The following is a 21,274-nucleotide window of genomic DNA, read 5'->3' as shown; positions in this document are numbered from 1 at the left end:
CTGGGCGTTTCCAGAGATGGATGGGTGTGGTATTCATAAACTAGGCCTACAGCTGGTGCACCTGATCAGGCCAGGAGGAGGGGCCTGGGGCTGAAGTGCTAATTCGACTGTTCCGCTGCTTTTTTAGTCCAATTCCAGGATAACACCGTAGCGCCGCGGATTCAGGAAGAAAGATGTTCACCAAACCATTCAAAAGTCATGAGCATTCATAAGATCTTAGTAGTCATGGAAAATTACACGGGTAATTATAGAATGCTTTTAGCTAATGGGATTTATAAAACAATCAATTCCAAGTGTCATGACTTAGAAATACCTATTGGCAATATTTCGTATGAGGAGAAATTAGTGTTATTTTCATAATGAACGTATTTATCAACTATTTTTACGAAAATAATCTGGCCGTAAATAGACGGATGTCAATCAAAGCGCTCATCCCCTGAACAAAAGGTGCCTCGAGTCCAGACAGAACTCGAGTCCAGACAGCACTTTCTGACAGAAAGTGCTGCAAATGAACGGTCAGTTCTGTCAGACTTCTCAATGTGACCCCCTCCTTTCTTAGACTTTTAGAGACCTAGATCATGTCCTCTTGGTTTCATTCTAAAGCATGAAACACTGATCATACACACTTGGCCTGCTGGGACAGGGCACACGCGTATTATAAGAGCATCTAATTTTTCATTAGTTCCCCTGATATGCATTTGTAGTCTCATGAGATTACTGACGGAAGCAAAATATTTTGGATGATTCATTAAGCTTTTTAAAAGGGCTCATAGACGTCCTTTAGCCTATATATAAAGTGACCGCCTATCACAACCAAAATACCAAAAATGAGTGTGGAAGCAGTTGCCAAAAAGTAAATCTTGGGGTCACCAACATTTCCAGAGCTACCAATGGGGGGGGGGGGGGAGCGAGAGAGAGAGAGAGAGAGAGAGAGAGAGAGAGAGAGAGAGAGAGAGAGAGAGAGAGAGAGAGAGGTAAACGGAAGTGAGACAGCGCAGCGGGTGGGGTTTCTGACTACGAGATGGACCTGGGTGTCAGAGGAAACATTGAGTGTGCACACGAACCTGGCTTATTATCTATCAGCATAAAAAACAACAACAATGATTGATGTAACCGTTGCGCTGCTGCCTAGCGCGCGACATCCATTCCATCCATGTTAAGAAGAGGATGCATCAGTAGGAGGCTAACGCTAGCCAGCGACAAATCAGCGGTGTTTTTTTTTTTCACATGAATGTCCGTTTTCTCCTGACGTTGGGTTGTGCGGTTCCTGCAACGCTGAGTACCAGATTGTCACTGTGGACGGATCGGCAACTTTAAATGGCTGTCTCACGGTACACTACCTAGCTAGTGTCACTAGCTAATGTTAGCTAGGAGAATGGTGTCTTTGCAGCAAGCTAGCTACTTAGCTGTTTATTTATATCAATGTTATGTAAGGACGGAGACCGTTTTAGCCTAGCCAGCTATACGGAACCACTAAAGTGAGAATAATGAATAACACGCAACAAGATATGTCTCCGGATTTCGTCTTGATGCGCCTGGTGTCGGCGGCCGAGTATGACCGTTTGGACGAGCCCGATGATTTGATGTCTGGAGGCGGGGGGTTCGGTCCTGTCAAAGCCGTGTTGGGTCATCACGGCAACAATATCAACAGCGGGTTTGATCTGGACCGTAATAGCCCGTCGACAGGCCTCGGCTCAGACTCGCCGCATTACAGTTCACCGCTCCCTGGTAAAGGCGAGATGGACAGCGGGACGTGTTTGGGTCAAACAACACCAGGGTCCGAGGAGCCGCTAACTTCTCCTCCATCAGGCATCGGGGACTTCTCCGTGGCTGCTCAGCATTTCGTGGACTACCCTGTATCCCACGCACACGGCGCTGGGTCCCACGGCTCGCGAGCGAAGCTGATGGTTTTTCAGAACTTGCTCCGGTCGAGTGACGGGATCCTAGAATGCGGGCTAGAGCAGCCTCCCCCTGGGTTTCTCCACGACTCGGTTCCTGGTGGCGGGGACGCAGAAAAACAGAGACGACCTCAATCAGGAAGTGTCTGTGTACCAGGTAGCACAACAACAAATAGCCAGTGTGTATTATCCTTACCACCGGTGAGCGGGAGAGAAAACACACGCTGCATCTCCTCTGCAGAAGACTGCACACAGCAGCAACACCACCTCCAGTGGCACCCAGCTCTAAAACTATCAAAGGTACCGTCGGAAAGCTCCCAGGCCCCACAGCAGGGTGTCCAGGCACTAGAATCTGACACAGGTTCCGTTTTGTGCCATCGACATCGTCTGCTACTGACTGACCGCCTCTCTAAGTGGCCCCCATGCTTGTTGGACCAGAGCCTACACTTGAGTCTTTTGGACCCCATGAAGAACTGCACTGTTGGTGGGGATGATCCTGTCCTGGCCTTGGCACGACACCTCGGCCAGCTTGGGCACCATGCGGAGCTGATGGAGGCGAGGGAGGGGGGGGATCGACGAGAGGACCTGGTGCTGCCCCTCACTCGGTGCTCATGTCACGGCGTGTTGACCTCAGCTACTGGGGGGATGGGCCCTGGCGAGGACCCCAGCGAGACCAGCGATGCTCTCTTGGTTCTCGAGGGTCTCGGGTCTGAAGAGGTGGGCAGGCTAGGTGACCAGGGGGGAGAGGGGGAGAGGGGTGTTGGCCTAACGGATGAAGGAACAGCCGGTGGGGAGGGAACCGGCTCTGTGTTCTCCAGCGGGACGCTCAGTGGTTTGATGCAGCAGGTCCACAGACTTGCAGAGGAGGCTGGGGTGTGTACCGATCAGAGCTGCCGTCAGTCGCTGGCTGGACCGGGTGCAGCAGTGTCGTTACCTCCCTCTGCCACCCACCTCGCAGACCACCGTCCGACAACCACCGGCATCTCCACGCCCTCCCAGTACACACCAATCCTGCCGCAGGCTCCGGAGGCTGCAGCGGCTCTTGCTGGGCTTCATGTCTTGCCGAATGCCCTGCACTCCTCTAGCACTAACCATGGCCAGCGGCCCCAGCATCAGCACCAATCTCGCTCCCAGCCCCAGAGCCGGGCCACCACCCCAAAGCTGGGCATCGCGTCTGGGGGAGCGGGTCGTTCGGCCTCGCCGCTGGTCGTCCTGGAAGGGGAGGTCGGGAGGCGAGGGGCAGAGGGAGAGAAGACTCACCGGAAGTCAAGGAAGGGGGGGTCCTTAAAGGTGCGTCTCAGCAAGCTATTCCGAACCAAGAGTTCCAGCGGGGGTTCGGGGGGACTTCTGGACAAGAGGCCCTCCCTGGCGTCATCCACCTCGTCGGGCGGGAGCCTGCTTGATGTCTGGGGGTCGAGCTCCAGCAACACTGAACAAGACGGCTCCAGGTAAGAGGGCGGAGGGAGTAAGCAGGCCAGTTTGGTCACCTTTCTATAGAAGAACTATAGTATAAACAGCCTCATATGTTTTACACTTTGATTACGCCATGTGTCATTTTCAGCAGGAGAAACCTATAGACTCGCACACATTTTTGGCAAGTTCCCGAACATTTTCAGGTCAAATCTTTTTTAGGCAAGATCTACTGATCCAATCAGGAAAGAGATCCCCTGATTGATCAAAAATCAACCAACGGCAGATTATAAATTTGAAATGATCTTGTACATACGCAGGTGGGCACAGGCAACTTGAAACCAAGTGGTGTGAGTAGCCTCCGTGGCTCTGGGTCAAAGAGGTCCTCAAACCTGGGCTGGTACACTTGGTAAACGCGGCAGGGGATTCCAGGGGCTCCCTAAAAGAAGAGCACAGCGGCGGCCCCTGGACTTCCAAGTTCATCCTGCAGCGGTGTGTGCAGGGCGGTCTCTGAGGAGGCTGAGGCAGCGGAGAGGAAGGGCCATTTGCTATTTAAAAGCCCGGCCCCTTTCCTTAAACCGGCTCTTGTTGACGCTAACATGCTGCCACACATTCTGTATAGTGGGAATGTTACCCATTGATTGATTATCTTTGCTGTATTGGACTATTGATCATTGGACTGAAGCCCTCCATTATGGAGCATGTGTCGTCAGGTGTCCTTTTAACAGCGCTGCAAAGCTGACTCCTGTCCTCAGTTGTGTTGGAGATGAAAATGATGGGAGGAAAAAAGAATATGCACTTAAAGCAGCAGATTAAGAGGAAATTCTGATAACTGTAAGTCGTTTTTAAAAGAACAAATGCAAAAAAAAAAAATTCTAAGTTGCTCGCACCGAACACTGCCCAATCATGCACAGATCAGGAAACCTGTTTTTGTAGAGATTTTTCCTGGCTGGCATGTACCAAACTAGCCCTGAATGGTTGTTCTTTTGGCTGGCGGGTTGAAAATGTTTGGACAGCCTATAACACCGAAATACGGCATTCGTGTATGATTTAGTTATTTTCACAGAATATAAGATTTACAGATAGCTTGATGTTATGAATAATTTGATAATTTTGACTTACAGAATTATTGCCTACTTCTCTGTTAATTGATTCCATCACAAAGTGAATCCTTGGCAAGCCAGCCATGGAGCCTTTCTTAGCGTTGTCATGGCAATGAGAATCAGTGCAGTGCAGGAGAACAAAAAAAACCTTGATGCCGTTACCATGGCAAGAGGACTTTAGGACACATTCATTTAGCGGACAAGACGGCCATTGGCCATCCTCATGCATCTCATCCAACCAGCATCCAACATCCTAACCAAAGAAGGACTCAGACACATACAACATTCAACCCTCAGGACTGTGGGGTTGAACCTATCACAGAGACTCTATTCAGAGAGCCGTCATCGTAGGACAAACACAGATGCCCCTCGTAACACCTAATAATGGTTCTGCTCCCTTCTCTGTGCTCGGGTAGTGGACTTATCTTGTGTAGTGTAGTCTACTCCCCGTGCCATGATACAGCAGAGCAATAATTCGTTTTTATGAGCCCCTGTGTGCCGTCGTCCTACAGGGAAGCCTCTTTGAAGAGAGTCTGTTGGTAAATGAAGACTTTCAATTGCGGTCACACTTGTATGTTTTTTTGCAGTGGTCTGGGCTGTGAAGTGACACCGTTGACCTCAACGGGATCGCCAATGAGTGAATTACTGTTTAAGTTTGGCCTCCCGGTTCAAGTGAAACGCTCCGCCTGACGGAGACAAATTGGTTTATCGGTCGGATGCTGGTGTCGTCGCCCAAGGACACCTTGGGACTGCAGGTCACCCGTGTATTTGTGTCTGACCTGCTTTTCCAAAGGGACGGGCAGTAATTCAATCTGGGCATCTCTCCTGCCTGATGTTTCAACGACGTGAGGCTAAGGTGCCATGCTTTCATAACACCAGTTTTATGTAGATTTCATCTTTTGTAATGACGACGTGAAAGATTGCTGGCATGTGGAGGCAGGAAAAGTGTGGTGTAGCCACTGTGTAGCGTCTACCACTCTTCTGTGCTGCAAGCTGTCTGAGCTTTGTGTCTATCAAGTGGATAGGTCAACCCACTTGAGCCTCAACTATGATTTTGATCAATCAATCGAGTTTCCAGATCCAAAACTAATGCTAGCTTTGTGTGTTTTTAAAATGATGAGTTAATCCTTAAATAATACCCCCCCCCTATTATTTATCTGGCTTTTGACATCGGCAGAAACCTTTTATATATTATTGCTAATATTTAGTTATTTATGTTGTATAATGGTGTCCATATGGCGCTTGCCTCTTTGTCTGGTTGTTTTACAAGCTAAAAGCCTCTTTTATTCTGCTCGTTCCTTCCTTTCCTCTCCATTATGTCATATATCACACTGAACGTGTGTCCTATCAGTTACATCAGTTTTCAGGGGGAGTTTGCTTTATATAGCCTTAATAGTGTTTCCTGTGATGCTAGGTGTCTTTGCATGAAGGTTGTTGGAAACTGCTATATGTACTGCTTGTAAACAACCTTTACTCGTTTTTCTTTTCTCTCTCTGTCTCTGTCTCTTTCTTCCTCTTTCTCTGTGGCATTGTCTCTATATCACCTTCCCCCCAACCTAGACTGCAGGTCTCCAGGCCCAATAGTGCCTTCTCACCGGTGTCCTTTAGTCCTCCCTTCACCGGTAAGTTGTGTGTGTATGCGTGTGTCTCAAAGCGTCTCTAGATATGCAATTCGACTCGATGGACCATTCAACCAACAAGATTCCAGACAAAAGTTAAAATAAACTATTGATAAGCTAATAATTTAAATGACAAAAAAACTAAACTTTTCCTTTTCCAACTTACTCCTCAACTTCTCCCCGTTTCTCAATTCATACATTTTCGAGCTCTTTATTGAGCCTTGCATACCCACTGTATCTTAAAGCCTCAGCATGCTTCGAAATAAGTCGATTTTGTTTTGGCTGGGAGGTTGAGACCGGAGAAGTCCTTTGAAAACAAAATTCTTTCATACTTGCGGTTTCAGTTTGATCACTAAACTATTAGTTTAAAAACAGTGTGGTCTCCGTGGAGATGGGGAAATTGGATCCAAATAAATGACGCACGCCTGGCTTTTCTCATCGATCAAACACCGGGGTTTGCATTGCATTCATCTGAGTAGATTTCGGCCCCTTATTTAATTTTGGAGGTCCAAGAAATGCTGATGAAGACATAAGCCAAATAAGCCTCCTATGTTTCTATAAATCGAATTAAAAAGTTAAGGGAAATCATACGAGAGTGCAACGATTTGTCTATCCTCTTTTGTTTAAACGAGGAAAAAATATAATTTTTTTATAATATTATTGATAAAGTTTTTTTAGCAGAGTGGTTGGATCCTTTGTGGTTCCCCAACGAGGACATTCTGGTTTTGAATGAATTTGCATCGCTTATTTTTACCTGCAAGAGCGAAGATTTAGTGGTGAATTTAACCCAGACACGTTGCTTACACCCAATGGCAGTTGTCAAAAGTCTTTTCCCTTTTCATCTTGGCCCATGAAACTGCTGTCGTTTGGTGTGGGCCCAGGAAGGCACAGACCACTTTCTTTTCCGCTGCTCGAGCTGCCTTATGATCTGTGACGGATTGTTCTATCAGGATTCTTTTACATGTGCAGTAATAATGAAGAACATGTGCATTGATACCAGCGAGGTCAAGCATGCTGTAGTCGTATTTAACACAGGCCATTTCCGTGTTACACCTCTCACAGGCTAGCCCATGTGGTCCGTATTGTCAAAGCGGAAGCCTGCTTCTGATTTATGATAGTATAGGGAATGGTCTGGGTCAGTTTTAGCTGGGTAGCCTACTGTCCTCAATCCATACTTTTGGGTGCACTGTGTAGGATGCATTTTAATTTGCCTTTGCCTGGTAAATTGTACGTTTGGCATCAGTGGTTAAAAAGTGTTGTTTTTTTTGCCTAAACCTAACCAATTAGTTGTGTTGTCTAAACTTAACCAAGTACTTAAACTTTAAGTACAGTAAAACACAAAACCTGACCACCTGGGAGAAGGTCTTGTGCTTTGCCCTGAAAGCAAATTCTCCTGTGGGCTTTCTGATAGATAGTTAGTAGTTTTGTTTCATTCTAAATCGGTCAGTCAGATTCTTTTGTGAAGATTTTTCCAAGATTCTCCTACGGATTGGGGGTTGGGGGGTTGATCGAAACAAAAGAGGCTCATTCCACTCATCAACACACGTCCACCTTTCTGAAGCAAAGTAGTGAAAGCTGACTTGCGTGCAAGTGAACTGAGCGTTCCACGGCAATGAGAAGACCCGAGATTTCTCCTCATATGAGGCCAATAAAGCAATGATTAAAAAAAAAAACACAAACGCTCGATCAAAGGCCCGGCACGACCCGGACCGCGGGTCCGGCCGGGTCCGGTCAGGTCGGGCTCCGGCTTGGAACTCTGTGCGTATTTATTTAGGAGCGTAAAACGCGTCTAACGCGCTGCTTTAGAGCGTTATGCCGATTTTCAACGGCTCTAACGCGCCTTGCGTAACGCGTTCAGTGTAGCCGTACCTTTAGTCTTTTGTTTCCATTGCCAATAAACACAATGGTATACTGCTAAAGAGGCTATAATGTGTCAAGTTATAGCCTAACTATGCAAATAACTCTATACATTTATGCTTCTATTCAAGCAGGCATTCTTGATTGTGAAAGCGACTTGTGAAGCCACTTTGGAAAAAAGCATCAACTGAATGGTTAAAATGTAAATATAATGCATTCAGTTGTTACATGACCACAAAACTAGGAAACAGTAGTCCAATAAAACGGAAAATAGGTGCAGATATAACGCATATGTAACCAAGCACATGCATTACACCCAATTCATAAATGTCTGATTGAATTTGCAGAATGTATTCATAACTAGCTGGAATGCCATTTAGTAGTATAGCCCGTCCTTACTTTGAGTTTTAAATAATTTGTTTCATTTTACCTATGCAAGCATATGGAAAGTGAAGGTAGACCTTGATCTCGAGTTGATTTTGTATTTGTCAAAGGCTGTCAAGAGTCTACCACTGTCTTTTTAAGCAGTTCAGTACCATTCACCATCGAGTGGCATTGTGGCCTCACGTAACAAAAAACTTTTGCCAGCCAGCTTTTGAAAATGACCGTTCCGGTCAAATGTAGTTCCGCGGTGCCGTTGCTTCTAGTGTTAAGCTACAGCTAACACAGGTCTTTTTTCCCCTGTCCTTTTCTACTCTGTCTCCTTTCCTCCCATGGCTCTCTCCTCTATTCTGGGTGTGTTTGGTCGCGCCTTACCGTATGCCCAGGTGAGACGGTGTCTCTTGTGGATGTGGACATTTCCCGGAGGGGGCTCAACTCTTTGCACCCACCGACCCCACCCCCTCCTCCCAGACGGAGCCTCAGTTTGCTGGGTACACTTCTTTCCACTTTTTCCCTTTCTTTCCCCTTTTCCCTCCCCTGAACCTTCTGTATCTGTATGGACATATCTCTCTTCGTCATTTGTTACTGTTTGCTCTATGTTTTGATTTATATTATTGACTGTTCTGTTTGTGTTCTATTTTGTCTTTCAAGACGGGTGACAAGCCTGCACGATTGACTCTTTATTTACCGTATATAAACCAAAACAAACCAATATACTGTGTTTTAGTAAGGGTAGATGTTCATTGGTACACCAGTGACGATGTGTCTTCTGTTGTCCATCCAGATGACTTTAATGGACCTCCACAGCAGCAGCAGCAACCAGGAGGCCCCTTCCTGGAGCGCAACATGGGGGTTTCGCTACAGTCGCTCCCCCCCCGCCCTTTGGCCCTCCCTCCGTCCATCAGCACCATCCAACACAGCCTCAGCCTCAATGGTGAGACACTCATACACTCACACTCACACTCACAGTCTCACACTCAGTCAGTGTTAGGAGAAGTTGCTTTGGTTTACTAGTGCTTGAAGAGTTTGTGCTAGCTGTGAGCCAATTACGCACTTACAGATCCCTGCCCCCAGCAGATTTTAGATTATTAGTGTAAAGTCTGGTTTGTTTGTCTAAAATTCTGGTCAAAATTATGTTGCAGAATTCCAGGTCATTTAATTTTCGTCTCAAGATTGATCTTCTTTTTCATGTAAAAGGTTCCTCTTGTCAGACAGTTCCAGTTCTACCACTAGAGGGCGACAGTGAGCTGTATTCCTTATGTCGTTTTCACTGTCACTTGTGTTACCATAATCCATTAAAACCTCTCCCTAAAACCGAGAAGGTTATGATTCAACTGCAACAAAAAACAAAAGAGGCCAGAGCACAACTCATAATGTTTTACTATGCGTCCAATGTTTAATTCCTAATAAACGCAAAAGCAAAAAATAGGAATTGTTTCCCGCATTCAATTGTGGATTAAAGTCAACAAATCGATTTCTATGTTAGCTGAATGTAATTAATTCAGACTATTTATTCCTCGACACACGCAACCTTTAACCAGCATGTTGCTTGTGTCCGAGAGCAAAGCAACTTTACCAACCTTAGTCTTCTACTCTGAATGTCTGCAATCGGATTTCAGTCGTCTGCGTTCTTGCGGTGACTGCGCTAGAAGCCGTTTCAGTGCCTCCACGGTCCTAGCCTCATGCCCAGGGCTGAACCACCTTCCAATCATGGGCTGATGTCGGATCAAATAAGTCAATATACCGAATCAGTGGTAGTTCGACAATGGAGACATTTTTTTATCGTTATATCAGAGCCAACGGGAGGTCTGAGGTCTGCCTCGATGCTGTTCTTTAAAATCAGGTTTAAAACTCCTACTTGATAAACGTTACAAAGAATGTCTACGCTTTCCTATGTATGCTCCTAACTTAATCTTACAAGAGATATTGTAAAATAAAAGTGGGGGGTCCATGGAAAACTTGCCTTTCCCTGCTTCTCCCGTTTGCAGACACATTCCTCGGCGGCCTGCCCAGACCCATCCCCCTACGTCCCGACGGCCAGCAGCCCCCCCCCAGGCTGGGCACCCGGCCCCTCCTCTGCCCCCTCAGCCGGCCCGACGCCAGCAGCTTCGCCACCAGCCTACGGGAACTTGAAAAGGTAGCGGTACTGTGCCCCGGCAACAGTGTGGTCGCTACTTTGACCCACGTCTGATATTAGAAACAGCCATCCGGCTCTGAAGGCCTGGAGGGCGATTTCCGTGTTGCTGTCCAAAGATGTGGACTACCGTCTGAGCTTTTGGGACCAATATATGTTGCGTCTACATTTTTGTTGCGCTCTATTCTTTCTGATCCTTGAATCATTACTTTTGCACGATATTTTACTCTGGCTTTACCCTGCTCTCTCCAGCTATTTTGTGTGCATCCCCTCTCTCTTTAAATGAGAGTATATCGCCGCGGCAACGGGCAACTATAAATGCTGATGCGCTACGATCAGCGTAGCTATTGTCTCACTAGCCAGAGGGACTCTTATTAGCCTGTAGGACGTCCAAGTGATGGTTGCATGACTAACTGCCCTGGTGATGTAATCACGGGAGGGAAATCAGGAAGGAAGCACTTTTACAAAACAATTACACCTAAAATAATACTCACGGCGATACATCCTGTGGTGGTTGTTCATCTGACTGCTCAGAGGGTATACAGGATTTGGGGGTAAATGATGACGTGCGGTTGTTTTCTCTGTTTGTGTTGGTTAACGTCCAGTGTGGCTGGTACTGGGGCCCCATGAACTGGGAGGACGCCGAGATGAAGCTGAAGGGGAAGGCGGACGGGTCGTTCCTCGTGAGGGACAGCTCAGACCCCCGCTACATCCTCAGTCTGAGCTTCAGGTCCCAGGGGGTCACCCACCACACACGCATGGAACATTACAGAGGTGAGATGTGCATCTCAACGCTTGCACACGGCCTCACACAAGATCTTAATCAGATACACATTATTGCCATTCTTGAATCGAAACTATTTAAACCACATGCTCCAGGAGTCTGACTAGGGATGGGGATCATTAATATTTATTGATATCGATAACATTTTCGATATTCCTTAACGATCCGAGTCTTTATCGATACCACTATCGATACTTTTCTATTAATTAGTGGAAATACGTGTTTTTAGTGATGAGGAAAATATTTAGGAAATAAATAATTGTATTTTAAATTGAATATGTAATTCTTAATAAATATTGACATCAGTAGTTTTAATTATATATACTAAAATGATTAGAGCACTAATGCAACTGTATTAGTAACAAAGAAACATGAGTAACACAGTATTACTCATGTTTCTCACCATAAACTCAATTTACCGTTACATTTGAACGCATCGTGATAACCTAACAGTCGTTTTACTGAGCCAACCTCAACACATCATCACGCAGCACATCTGAAACTTTATTTACTTTTTAAGATAACTAGCTTGCATGCTGCCGATTACAACACCGATTTCACAATTGGATTACTATTTTTAACTGACGGGACTAGCGACAATGTCTGTCGATTGTCGATCTGTCAATGTGTGCGATTACCGCTCGTACTTTGAGTGGATGATTTCTTTTTTTCATTTGATTAAAATGCCATTAGGCGACTCGAGGGACACAGCATTACGTTACAGAACCTACGGGACAAGAAACATAATAAATGAATGACGGGACTCGATAGTGGTATCGATAAGCCCAAACGTTAATGATTTTCGGGTTTTGAAAAAAGTGGAACCGGGTCCTTGATAGAACTGGGTTTCAATCCCCATCCCTAAGTCTGACAGTATTTGAATAGGTGTCTCTCTCTCCCTGTCTCTTTTCTCATTCGGTCTCTACTCCTATTCTGTGTCTGTCTGGCTGTCATAGGTACCTTCAGTCTGTGGTGTCACCCAAAGTTCGAGGACCGCTGCCACTCAGTGGTGGAGTTCATAGAGCGAGCCATCATGCACTCCAAGAATGGGAAGTTCCTCTACTTCCTGCGCTCCAGAGTGCCAGGTCAGTCTCTCTTCTCTTTATCTCTTCTCTCTCTCGGATCAGTCTCTATGAGCTGGGGCTCATAGAGGGCAGTCACAATGCCTCAGGTTAGGATAGCCCAGGGCTTACTTGACTCATGTTCACACACGCACACAAAGGTTCCATCTACCCAGGGCAAGTTCCCTGTCCTTGATTTACACAGGCTATTTAAAGGCTAAGTAAACCCCGGTTTTAGCAGGGGTACGTCTGCCCTCGAGTTACACAAAAATGCTATCTTTCAGACGTGAAATAGCATTTCTTAAAGGTTTTCTAATAACGGACCCATTGGGGTACATATGAGTGAGTGGAAAGACCATGGTCACACCCGCCCGCATGTGGATTGCCAATTTCTGAAATTTTACCCGAAAAGCACCATTGTAATTAAGGAGCTGTGTGTGTGTGGTGTGTGTGTGTGTGTGTGTGTGTCTCTGCAGGTCTGCCCCCTACTCCCGTCCAGCTACTGTATCCGGTGTCCAGATTCAGCAGCGTCAAGTCCCTCCAACACCTGTGCCGCTTCTGTATTCGACAGCTGGTTCGCATCGATCACATCCAAGAGCTGCCCCTGCCCACGTACGTATACACACGCACACATTGTGTAATAAACACGGCTCAAATTAGTGTTTTTACTATTCGTCACTTTACTTTTTTTCTCTCTACTTGATGTTCCCTGTGTCTCTCGCTCTTGTTCTCTGACAATTTTTATCTCCTTCTTTCTTTTGCTTGCTTTCTTTCTTCTGGCTGGATCTGTCCCCCAGGCCTCTGATCATGTATCTTAGGAAGTTCTACTACTATGACCCCGAGGAAGAGACGTACCCACCCATCGAGGAGAAGGCGAAGGGGCCCAAACAGCACACTCAGCCGGGGGTGGAGTCTCAAACGTAGCGCTGGAGCCTGATTGGACCGAGTGTGTTATCTCATTTTTATATCTTTGTGACATTACATAGAGAGTGAGGCCCTGTTTACATGAGGACGCTTGCGGGTAAAAACGACAAAATATTTTATCGGAAGTGCCTTTCGTTTAGACGGTGACAGCGTTTTTGGGGCACGAAAACGCATAAATCTGAAACCACCCTCCAGAGTGGAAAAGTTGAATACGCTCCGCCGTAGTGTTTCCGTATACACTGCCAAGACGCAAAACACTGCTCAGATCTGCTCACGTTGCGTACGCGTTTACGTCACATACATGTGCCAGTACAAGGAAATAAACAAACATGTCCGATTATTTCCATGCGTCGGACCTTCAAGCTGCTCTGGCAGCTCTAACAAGCGTACAGGAGACTTTCCACGAAATGTACAGGATATGTACAGATAGTATTACTGAACAGAGAAGGATCTTTTTGGTTTTTGCGGCACGGATAAGAAGAAGGAAGATTCGACGCATGCGCTCAGACATGGCGGTTTTGTGTGATGGTGTATCACAGCATCACCTAGCCGCCTGGCATGCATACCCAATCGTATTTCACAGACTTTTGCGTCAACGTATGCACGCAGATTTCCTCCCGAAAACATTTGTCTAAACACGGAATAAAAAGTGAAGACGCGACGCCACTTTTGCGTCTTCTGTTCAGGCCGTCATCGTGTAAACGTAGCCTTAGTAGACATGCATTGTAAATTCATCTGTCATTTATGCAAAACTTGTGACTCTCGTTTTTCTGCCTAGGAGTTTTGTTGTTTTTGCTTTTATTTTGTTACCCGACCAGAGGACCTGAGGACAAACCACCAGGAAATGGATACAGTCGTGTGACTGAAGCCAATCCGAATCACCTCGCTTGGCTCTTCACGTGTATGGAGTTGTAGATGAACCACCCTCCCCCTTTGCGGCTCCATTTTTGACCATCGGGGACATTGGGAGGGGCAGGGGATGTAAATACTACTCCTCTCTTGAGATGTCATGGCTGAGCAGCGTAACTCCAGGAAGTGACTGGTTTCAGCAAAGGTGCTAACTTGCTGAAACAAAACCCCATGTCGTGTCTGAATTCCACATTGCTTCAAAAGACAATTCCCCGAGAAATTAATTTATTTACATGTTTTATGGTTTTTCATGTTGGACATGCTGAGAAGTATTGACACAACACAATGAATGCTATGCAGTATTTAACAGAGACACAATGGTAGGTACGAAGACGTAACACCACACAGCCAGCTCATCATTTGTGTGTTGCTAGATAATTTACCAAAGGTTAATACATGGGACTGCGGTGGTTGTAGAAAATAGTGGTTGCAGCACCAGGGACAGTGGACACACACACACACACACACACACACACACACACACACACACACACACACACACACACACACACACACACACACACACACACACACACACACACACACACACACACACACGTTATAAAGAAACTTGTTGACTTATCCGTGAACCTTAAATGGCACAGACAATAGTCATTTCTGCTGTAATACTATTCAAAACATATTCTCCTAAGCCAAAACATGGTATTGGCCAATTAGAATTGATCTGGCACTGAGCCTGTTTGGTAGAAAATACTCTAGATGCTCTACGACTTCAGCTAAGAATGGGAGGCTTAAGGACTTAAGATGCGTTAATGGTCTGACATTAAAGGAAAAAACTCTTACAGGAAGAACGACTGCTACCCCACTAAAATGCTCTGGTTTGGATTTCCCAAATATTGCTGTTCCACCGAAAACAACTGTATTAACTTTTTGGTTCGGGAGCATCAGTGGGTGGGGGGGGGGGGGCTGGGTGCATCCATACATTGTGTGATTGAGGCGTCACTTTAGTAGAGTTGCATCCCAGCCGAGACAGATATTGTACACTTATTTGATCCCCTTCACGTGTCAACGGTATTTGTCAATCCGGGTCCAATCAGCCCCCTTAACACTCTTAAAGATGTCTGGGTAGGCAGCAGGCTAGGGCACCGACAGTTTAACCCCAGGCGTCTAAGGAGATGATAGGAATATTTGTCCTAGTTGACCGCTACAGCCTGAAGAACAGTGTCCTTGCAAGTCTGGACTATGGGGATGCTTTGATGAAACAAGTGGTATTTTGTTATGGAATGGAAATGTTTAATTCCGTTATCAAAAAAAGTAGCTTCTACATTACTACGGTCATGGTATTGGACGTGAGAAATGTCCCGTTTCACCGCTCACCATCTGCATATAACAGAAGGCCAACATTGTTATGGATTACTGGTGACGTCTCTGACTGACCAAGAGTGTTGTTGCTGAATAAGTTCACTATGTTTCGCTGCAAGTCATCGGCCTTTACCTTGGTTATGAAAGCAGAAGTGCTACAATGTGGCAGAGAAAAAGTGCTTCAATAGGAAAAGAATACACTTGAATGTTTGAAGTTCCGGCTTCTCAATTTTAACGACCACATGTACGAAGTATTTTCCTGGTGTAAAGGAATTGTTTTGACTATCTGCTAGGACACAGTCGGACCGTTAACCGCATTTTCACGGTTTTCCATTAGATGGGTTGGAAATTAGGATTTAATGAAAAGCAAATCAAAGGTGGTGATGTTCATTCGCTCCGTTCAGGTTCAAAGCCTAAATGTCCTCTACCTTCCAGACTTGCTGTTTGTACTGAGAATGAGGTGTATGCGTGTGTGTGATTGTCTTTGAGCGCACGTTTCTGTATATATTTGTATGTGTGTACATATTGTATGATGGGTATATTTGTAGCAGAGCACAGTTACAAATCAAAAAACTGTCCTTGACATTATATGCCTATGTATGGGCGTGTGTCTGCAAGAGAGAGATATCACTGAGGTATATGGACTGCTCCGAGCTGCACTGGAAGTCTTATCTTTTACCAGACAAACCTGCGTCACCCGAAGAAATAAAGTGTTCAAACCGATCGATTGCTTGCATAGTCTTATCTGAGAGTGACAGACACACAGGTTATAAGGAGGGAGCATGCTTCACAATGTTTTGCAAGAGTCTGAGTTTGCATCCATCTTGTAATGTAGGCTACTGTAATCTAAGACTGTTTTCATCTTGACTTGTGCTATGGAAAAAAGGTAGTTCAGAAGGACCCATAGGACTATTCATACACTTCACTATTTCATTACTTTAAAGGAGACATATTATACCAACAGGTGTGACTGTGATTAGCCTTACAAGCCGTTTCGAAAATCTGCTAGATAGATGAGCAACGTTTACTTCAGTCCACTGGGTAGGCTGGTAGACTGATCTATCCAGCACAGGTCTAGGTGGAAAAGCCCACTAGTCATGTCATATGGGGCAGATAACACCTGGTGGTATAATATGTCTCCTTTAACTTAATGATATAACTTAACTAGAAAGTGCAATTCCTGCAGAAAATGCAGTGAGTGCTGTAGTGCAAAGTGAGGTTGAAAATATTTTTACTTAGAAAGGAGTCAGCTGAGGTGGTTCGGGCATCTGGTAAGGATGCCCACTGGGCGCCTTCCTTGGGAGGTGTTTCAGGCACGTCCAGTGGGGAGGAGACCTCGGGGAAGACCCAGGACTAGGTGGAGAGATTATATCTCAACACCGGCCTGGGAACGCCTCGGGATCCCCCCGTCAGAGCTGGTCAATGTGGCCCGGGAAAGGGAAGTCTGGGGCCCCCTGCTTGAGCTGCTCCCCCCGCGACCCGACCCCGGATAAGCGGACGACGATGAGATGAGATGAAGACATAAAGAAACGTTAAAAGGCTTAAATCAAGTGATTGGATTTGAACAAAAGTTCAAAGTCTAAATGGAGTAAACAATGTAAACATGCACACCATTTAAGAAAATGAAAATGGTTGGAAACAAATAAAGTGACAGCTGAATGAAAAGCGCAAAGCATTGCTATAAATGCAGAAATGTAAAATGTATTGAACTGAAGAATCTCAAAGGTAAAATGTATTGCCCTGCACTGCTGGTGCGTGTGCGTGTGTGTTTAAGAGAATAGCGAGCCGGTGCGTGATTAAAAGTAGTCCAATAGAGCGGGAAAAACAGCCCAATCTAGCAACACTGTCTGAATGTCCTACAAAAGCAGCCCAATCTGGCGTGAAAAACTGCCCAATCTGGCAACACTGATGAACGCCCTATCGCTTACCTATTGACTCCCATGTAAAAAAAAAAAATAGTATTTTAAAAGTTGAATATCTTAAAAAGTATAAAAGGTTAAAAAAATCTGAAGGGAAGCGCGCGATTCCAAGCTATTCTGAACATTTAAAAATTTGAATGAGTCTCTAGGTGAAAAATTGAGGAAGGAAATAGGTCCCACAGTTTGTAGAGAATAAGAAAGAAAGGAAGAATAAAACTTATGAAGAACAATAGTTGAGCGCTGCATGTAGCACCCACCTAATCATTGATTTATTATTAATGAATTATGATGATTGTCTGAGTGACCATTAGTTGAACTCACTCGTTTCCAGCGTTTACAAGAAGTCACATGTCTTGCGAGAAGGGTAGGGCGCTGGTGGTCGCGGCGCCTGGGGAAGAGACTGTAAACAGCACACAGTAGGTGCTAAGGCCAAACTACAAGGTGCGAAAGGTGAGGGGGGGGGCTGTACTTAAATTTAGTTAGAGTGCCTGCCTGACTGCCTCTCTGACCCATGGGGAGAGCTGGTTCCACAGTAAAGGAGCCCAGTAACTGAATGCTCTACTTCCCAGTCTGTTTTTAGAGATACTGGGAGTCACTAACAGACCTGCATTCTTGGAGCCAATAAAAATCTTTGATAAGTCATAATAAAGATAATGACTCATTATTGTGCATTTAAAGATGTATATTATTACATTGCAGCATTATTTGGGGAGGACAATACAAAACTTCCATGAATGTGCATTTGAAGGAGAGTTTGCTTTGTATTCCAGCTGGCAAATTTCTATAGGCTACTATAGATCCATTTCAAAACACGTTCCAAGTAGGCACACCCAGCCTCGCTTTCAATATAACACACACTTGCATTCTGTAATCACTGTCAGTAAATAATAATATGAAAACAACATAAATTATCTTCCAGCAAGAAAAAATTATCTGTTTACTGTAAATGGATAAAGGTCAACAGATGCGCAATGCAGGGCTCTCCATTTTTTAACTGAGTTCAGAGTGAGATTTTGTCGGCGGGGGGAGGGGGGGGATATTTTAATATGTGACTGCATACAAATTTGTCCACAGACATGGTGACTAATGTATGATAGTAGGCATTAAACAACACTGCCTCAAAAGGATATTGGCCTAAGCAACACCAGTAGAGGCATATACTTTTCCCTGAAATTTTAAACGTTGCAAACGTGCAAAACATATATTATATTTATGTGGCATTCAGTCCAATGCTTAAAAATATATCTGTGGCATTCAGTAGGCCAATGCTGTGGTAAAGTGTGCAAAGTATGAGTATGAATATTTGATGGAGTATAAGTAAGTGTTTCCTTCTGTTACATAGATAGAACTTTATCAATCCCCTGCAGGAGAAATGCGTTAATGTTTGTCCCTATAAAACAATAATGGTAAAAAAAAAAGAATACAAAACATGACGGTAACTCTAAAGTCAAACCGTCCAATCTGAAGGCTTTACTTAACCACTCCCCCTATACTCACTTCCACCAATGCAAAGCGAACAGAACTGAGTAGGGGAGGGCGTAGCCCAACTAGTTTGTGACAGACCCAGAGGAACGCAACGCAAATTAAATGTGAACATGTATTGAGTCTTTAATAAAATCCCGGACGATTTTGAAATTTCACCCGGACGCATCTGATTCCTACCCTTCCACTGTTAAATAGCGGCGCAAGTTGTGTGGCGTGTGACGGTGTGAGCGTGTGCATGGGTTGAATTGCGTGCGTGCGTCTCACGGAGAGCCCTGCGCAATGTTAAGCTGTCAGAAATGTATGGCAAGCCGAATTGTCATTTATTAACTCAGTTTGACTATCCGGAATTTACATTGCAGATAGATTTGAATGTCGTTTTCCGTGAAGTCATTGCAGATATCTGTAATTCAGTTTCGCCGAGTCAAAACTGAACTACAGATATCCAGGGGCGTTTCTAGGTTTCTGAAACATCCGGGGCTTAGCCCAAGAGGGAATAGGACAGTGCAATAAAACAGCCTAGTGACGCCACTGCAGATATCTCTAACTGTCGTTTCGACTAGTCAAAACTACATTACAGATATCTCTAACTGTCGTTTCGACTAGTCACAACTACATTACAGATATCTTGAATGAAGTTGTTGATATCTACAATGTAAATTCCGGACAGTCAAACTTAGTTAATAAATGACAATTTGGCTTGCCATAAACTTAGTTAATAAATGACAATTCGGCTTGCCATAGAAATGTGTTGTAATCTACGGCAAGCCGAATTGTCATTTATTAACTAAGTTTGACTATCCGGAATTTACATTGTAGATATCAACAACTTCATTCAAGATATCTGTAATGTAGTTGTGACTAGTCGAAACGACAGTTAGAGATATCTGTAATGTAGTTTTGACTAGTCGAAACGACAGTTAGAGATATCTGTAATTCCGTTTTGACTAGGCGAAACTGAATTACAGATATCTGCAATGACTTCACGGAAAACGACATTCAAATCGCCACACATCTTAAATGACAATTGCAGATATCTGTAATTCAGTTTCGCCTAGGCAGAATGAAAGTTAAAGATATCTCAAACGTCATTTGAGTGTTGGGCATTACGTTTTAGATATCCAGAAATACGTAATTTCCCCTTGCCGCCATAATCAAAGAAGAAGTGGGTTCATTTCCGAATGGAATAAGAAAGGAGCAGTCATGGCGTTGGCTGTGATCGAAAAGATCACGAGAAAATGCCATGAAATTGAACATGCCCACACACAGGGGATGTGTGGAGACAACCCGGTATCATGCGATTGCGTGCTCATGCGCACGAACGTTAATCTATTGAAGCGTGTTCCAGAGTACGATAGTCCGACTTTTTGCGTGCTACACAGAAAGAAATGTAAACCAATGCTTTCTGAATGGGAGTGTTGTCAGACAATGAACGTGCTCCACAAAACGGTACGAGAGAGAGAGAAAGAGAGAGAGGGAGGGACAGAGAGAGAGAGAGAGGCTTCAGAAAGGGTGTGCGCAGAAAGTACAGTGCAACCTAGTTAAGTTTATACCAAAACCACAAATTCTATATGTATATATATATCTATATATATTGCCTAACTATATATATTGCCTATATATATGTATAGGCTATATATATAATTAGGCTATAATCATATTATTTAGCGTTTAATGAGACAATCTATAGCCAAATTGTCGAAGATGCCCGAGAATCTCCGGGGATATCAGCATGGGAAATCGGCGAATCAGACCCATGAACCTATAAAGAAAGACGTCATCTCAAGCGGGAGAGAACGTTTGCGGTGCTGGTTTGTGTCACGTAAGTACAGTGCCGTGTTCCAATACCCGTACTGTCCGTACTTACTAGCCAAAATTTGAGTACGCAGTACGTTCCAATTCAGATCCGGCGAAAATAAGTATACTTCAAGGACCCGGATGCCGTACTCAAAACGGGCTAATCGTGAAGTGTGGATCGAACGACACTCCCCGTACTCAACGGCAGCCATCTTAGCTACGTAGCGAAAGAGGCGGAGCCAGGCTGAGCCAAAGTCGGCGCATTTCCTTATGGAGCTCCGTACAGATCATTCATTGTTGAAAATTGTCTCTGATAACTAACAAATGACAGCTTTTGGCCACCCGTTTCTACTTAAAATTGTCTGTGATAACTAACAATACGACAGCTTTTGGCCACCCGTTTCTACTTTCACCTTTGATACTGAGAAATTGTGACAATACACGGATATATTAAATGCAGGTGCACTGCTCTGTAGGCAAACCGCGAAGGAAAAAAGGGTAGCTGCTTCATCTGTTCTTTTTAGAATTGTATGTCTTGATGTTTATTTTATCTAGCCATCTATTCTCTTGTTTTTGGCTATGAGAATGATAGTCCGCGTCGATGCCTCGATCGCAAGTCCAGTGTCGCGAGCGGACGTTGCCATGACATCTAGAAATCATACCGTATTTAATG

At 44.8% G+C, this 21,274-nt stretch overlaps 1 protein-coding gene across 2 annotated transcripts; it reads left to right on the top strand.

Annotated features, from left to right (window-relative positions):
- Window positions 1-979: 979 nt before the first annotated feature.
- LOC130375049 (uncharacterized) lies at window positions 980-15,015 on the top strand. 2 transcript variants are annotated; one of them, XM_056582057.1, is made up of 10 exons: window positions 980-3,346; window positions 5,972-6,033; window positions 8,655-8,759; window positions 9,053-9,202; window positions 10,257-10,405; window positions 11,008-11,176; window positions 12,143-12,271; window positions 12,724-12,859; window positions 13,045-13,193; window positions 13,950-15,015. In XM_056582057.1, the coding sequence occupies exons 1-9, from the start codon at window positions 1,488-1,490 to the stop codon at window positions 13,169-13,171; spliced, it is 2,886 nt and encodes a 961-aa protein (XP_056438032.1). In that variant the 5' UTR covers window positions 980-1,487; the 3' UTR covers window positions 13,172-13,193; window positions 13,950-15,015. The 2 variants fall into 2 exon arrangements, with proteins under 2 accessions (XP_056438032.1, XP_056438037.1); XM_056582062.1 differs by lacking the exon at window positions 8,655-8,759 and having other exon boundaries at window positions 13,950-15,014.
- Window positions 15,016-21,274: the final 6,259 nt, after the last annotated feature.

Source organism: Gadus chalcogrammus, chromosome 2, assembly GCF_026213295.1.
Source record: "Gadus chalcogrammus isolate NIFS_2021 chromosome 2, NIFS_Gcha_1.0, whole genome shotgun sequence".
Classification (NCBI taxonomy): Eukaryota; Metazoa; Chordata; class Actinopteri; order Gadiformes; family Gadidae; genus Gadus; species Gadus chalcogrammus.
This window is presented reverse-complemented; position numbering and strand designations above follow the sequence as displayed.